The sequence below is a fragment of the Rhinoderma darwinii genome, unplaced genomic scaffold (assembly GCF_050947455.1).
Source record: "Rhinoderma darwinii isolate aRhiDar2 unplaced genomic scaffold, aRhiDar2.hap1 Scaffold_3993, whole genome shotgun sequence".
Lineage (NCBI taxonomy): Eukaryota > Metazoa > Chordata > Amphibia > Anura > Rhinodermatidae > Rhinoderma > Rhinoderma darwinii.
Window position 1 is genome coordinate 29,009 of NW_027463593.1, and position 4,081 is coordinate 33,089.

General features: G+C 49.3%; 2 protein-coding genes across 2 annotated transcripts; both read left to right on the forward strand.

Annotated features, from left to right (window-relative positions):
- Positions 1–217: 217 nt before the first annotated feature.
- Positions 218–608, forward strand: LOC142708500 (histone H2B 1.1). The gene has a single exon (XM_075848420.1). It carries the CDS (start codon positions 228–230, stop codon positions 606–608), a length of 381 nt encoding a protein of 126 aa, XP_075704535.1. The 5' UTR covers positions 218–227.
- Positions 609–3,180: 2,572 nt separating this feature from the next.
- LOC142708497 (histone H2A type 1-like) lies at positions 3,181–3,577 on the forward strand. The gene has a single exon (XM_075848418.1). The coding sequence runs from the start codon at positions 3,181–3,183 to the stop codon at positions 3,571–3,573; it is 393 nt and encodes a 130-aa protein (XP_075704533.1). The 3' UTR covers positions 3,574–3,577.
- Positions 3,578–4,081: the final 504 nt, after the last annotated feature.

Here is a 4,081-nt window from a genome sequence, read left to right on the forward strand (position 1 = left end):
GATCGGATAGATTTAAATCCACCAACAGAGAACAGACTCGTGGGAACCACCAATTAGCTGCCCTGGGAGTGGCTTATGACGAATCCATAGGTCACATGACTTGATCTTCCAGTAGAACAGCGGTCAGACAGCGTTGCTCATTTGCATAGCCCGTGTATAAATACAGCAGCGGTGGGAGGGTAAAGCATTCCGTTATCTCAGTTGTGAGGAGATTGCAGTGTGTTATCATGCCTGAGCCCGCCAAGTCTGCCCCGGCGCCCAAGAAAGGCTCCAAGAAAGCCGTGACCAAGACACAGAAGAAGGACGGCAAGAAGCGGAGAAAGAGCAGGAAGGAAAGCTACGCCATTTACGTGTACAAGGTGCTCAAGCAGGTCCACCCTGACACCGGCATCTCGTCCAAGGCCATGGGCATCATGAACTCCTTCGTCAATGACATCTTCGAGCGCATCGCAGGGGAAGCCTCCCGCCTGGCTCACTACAACAAGCGCTCCACCATCACCTCCCGGGAGATCCAGACTGCCGTGCGCCTGCTGCTGCCTGGAGAGCTGGCCAAGCACGCCGTGTCCGAGGGCACCAAGGCCGTCACCAAGTACACCAGCGCCAAGTAATGTGCCCCGTCCCTGCAGTAAGAACACAAAGGCTCTTCTAAGAGCCACCCACCTTGTCTACAACAGAGCTGTGCCTGCTATTGTCTGGCCTCCCGCTAGTCCCCCTGTTCTATGTGCGGCCGCTCTCGTGTCGGTGCAGATGCTGCTTCATACATTATGTGGCTGCCGGACAGGGAGGGACATTGCCGCGTGTGAGGAAGCCGGGACACGGATCCTGCGGGCAGATGACCCGTCATAATATCACATTGTCCAGAAGAAACGGAGCATTGTACATTAGGAGACGGAAGGAAGCATGGGACATCTGTAAATAACAATGATGAGGGTAGTAGTCAGATTTATAACAGATGCCAGGGAAACTGCTTGACGCCGATAGAGAACAAGCAATCACACTGGCGAGGACTGGGTAAAGGGTGGTTATTGTAATACAGGTGGAGCAGACTCTGGTGTCTCCTCTGTGCCGGGTGTTGTAATACAAGTGGAGCAGACTCTGGTGTCTCCTCTGTGCCGGGTATTGTAATACAAGTGGAGCAGACTCTGGTGTCTCCTCTGTGCCGGGTATTGTAATACAAGTGGAGCAGACTCTGGTGTCTCCTCTGTGCCGGGTATTGTAATACAGACTTTGCTGTTACAATAATCTTGCACAAAACAAAGTTTGCTCCACCCGTATTACAATAACCAGTCAACCAGAGTTTGAGGCTACAAACAAGGACATAATGCCTGTAATATGAAGGAACAGGGAAATAATGCCTGTAATATGAAGGAACAGGGATATAATGCCTGTAATATGAAGGAACAGGGACATAATGCCTGTAATATGATGGAACAGGGACATAATGCCGGTAATATGAAGGAACAGGGACATAATGCCTGTAATATGAAGGAACAGGGACATAATGCGGTAATATGAAGGAACAGGGACATAATGCCTGTAATATGAAGGAACAGGGACATAAGGCCTGTAATATGAAGGAACAGGAACATAATGCGGTAATATGAAGGAACAGGGACATAATGCCTGTAATATGAAGGAACAGGGACATAAGGCCTGTAATATGAAGGAACAGGGAAATAATGCCGGTAATATGAAGGAACAGGGACATAATGCCTGTAATATGATGGAACAGGGACATAATGCCGGTAATATGAAGGAACAGGGACATAATGCCTGTAATATGAAGGAACAGGGACGTAATGACTGTAATATGATGGAACAGGGACATAATGCCGGTAATATGAGAGGACAGGGACATAATGCCTGTAATATGATGGAACAGGGACATAATGCCGGTAATATGATGGAACAGGGACATAATGCCGGTAATATGAAGGAACAGGGAAATAATGCCTGTAATATGATGGAACAGGGACATAATGCCTGTAATATGAAGGAACAGGGACATAAGGCCTGTAATATGAAGGAACAGGGAAATAATGCCTGTAATATGAAGGAACAGGGACATAATGCCTGTAATATGATGGAACAGGGACATAATGCCGGTAATATGAAGGAACAGGGACATAATGCCTGTAATATGAAGGAACAGGGACGTAATGACTGTAATATGATGGAACAGGGACATAATGCCGGTAATATGAGAGGACAGGGACATAATGCCTGTAATATGATGGAACAGGGACATAATGCCGGTAATATGATGGAACAGGGACATAATGCCGGTAATATGAGAGGACAGGGACATAATGCTTGTAATATGATGGAACAGGGACATAATGCCGGTAATATGAGAGGACAGGGACATAATGCCGGTAATATGAGGGAACAGGGACATTATGCCGGTCACATGAGTGGACAGGGACATAATGCCGGTAAGATGAGGGAACAGGGACATAATGCCGGTAATATTAGGGAACAGGGACAATATGCCGGTCACATGAGAGGACAGGGACATAATGCCGGTAATTCGGGAACGATACGGATGTAATAAAGACGTGTTACAGGTTTGTTCGTCACCACCTTTATACTGGAGATTGGTAGCGGACGTTGGAATTGTGCGTTTCACGGTATCGTTGGATAGAGAAGAATCAGCCCGTGCAGCCCGCAGATAACAAGACCCTAATGCAGCAGCAGCTCTGCGCTATCACACCCGGGAATGTCCCCCCATATCCTGCAGCATGAAGGAGCGGCTGCACGGACTGAACGACTCTTCCAGACATGGGAGACCAGCGGGAATAAAGACATGCGCACGAATAAGCACAAGATGGAGGCGGCAGCTCTGTTGTAGACTTGGTGGGGGCTCTTAGAAGAGCCTTTGGGTTCTTACTGCAGGGACGGGGCACATTACTTGGCGCCTAATGAGAAGAATCCGCCGCTGCTGCTTTATTCCTGCTCCATTCGAGTTCAGGCGGGAGATGTTCCTATTGGTAGAGACGGAGGAGGGGGCGTCGTGTTATCTGCGAGTCTATAGAAATATTCTACTTCCTCATTGGCTACAGTGTCTGGCGTTGAATATAAGTTTTAGATGCGGCCAATCAGAGAAGAAGCCCTCTGCTCCATCTGGGTATAAGAAGTGACGGTCGGAGCGCAGCCGTTAGATCTGATCAGATAATAGACATGTCTGGAAGAGGAAAGCAAGGAGGCAAAGTGCGGGCTAAAGCCAAGACCCGCTCATCCCGGGCCGGACTTCAGTTCCCTGTCGGTCGTGTGCACAGACTTCTCCGCAAGGGCAACTACGCTCAGAGGGTTGGCGCCGGCGCTCCGGTCTACCTGGCCGCTGTGCTGGAATATTTGACCGCTGAGATCCTGGAACTGGCCGGAAATGCCGCCCGGGACAACAAGAAGACCCGAATCATCCCCCGTCACCTGCAGCTGGCCGTGCGCAATGACGAGGAGCTCAACAAGCTGCTGGGTGGTGTGACCATCGCTCAGGGAGGCGTCCTGCCCAACATCCAGGCCGTTCTGCTGCCCAAGAAGACCGAGAGCAGCAAAAGCGCCAAGAGCAAGTGAGCGCCGCTTATCCCACATTTAACCACAAAGGCTCTTTTAAGAGCCACCCACATGGTCCTTAGAACAGAGCTCTCACCGCTGATCTCCGATATGTAAACGTTCTGGGCAAGATAAGTGGCTCTGCTTGTACAGAGAACTAGCCAGCAGGAAGGGGCGACAACCTCCATTATGAATTCATATACCGCGGGGATAAACATTGAAGAGGAAGCCGTAGGGTGGGTGTAGAACTGCGTTACTCATGACCTATATATTCACTACTGCCTCGTGTAGATGGTGGCGCTGTCCTCATTGGTGCACTAACTATACTGTACAGGACACATTAATAGTACAACTACTCCAGTGATTCATGTTCATGATCTACAACCCGTCCCCGACTACATAGTGTCTTTAATTATATCTTCCAGTCTCACTGGATTCTTCGAATGCGTCTCAGTAAATGTTACTCTGCAGCAACTTCATGCGTTAGTGGGATGAGGGGAGTCCTAAGTATAGACAACGCACAGTGTTA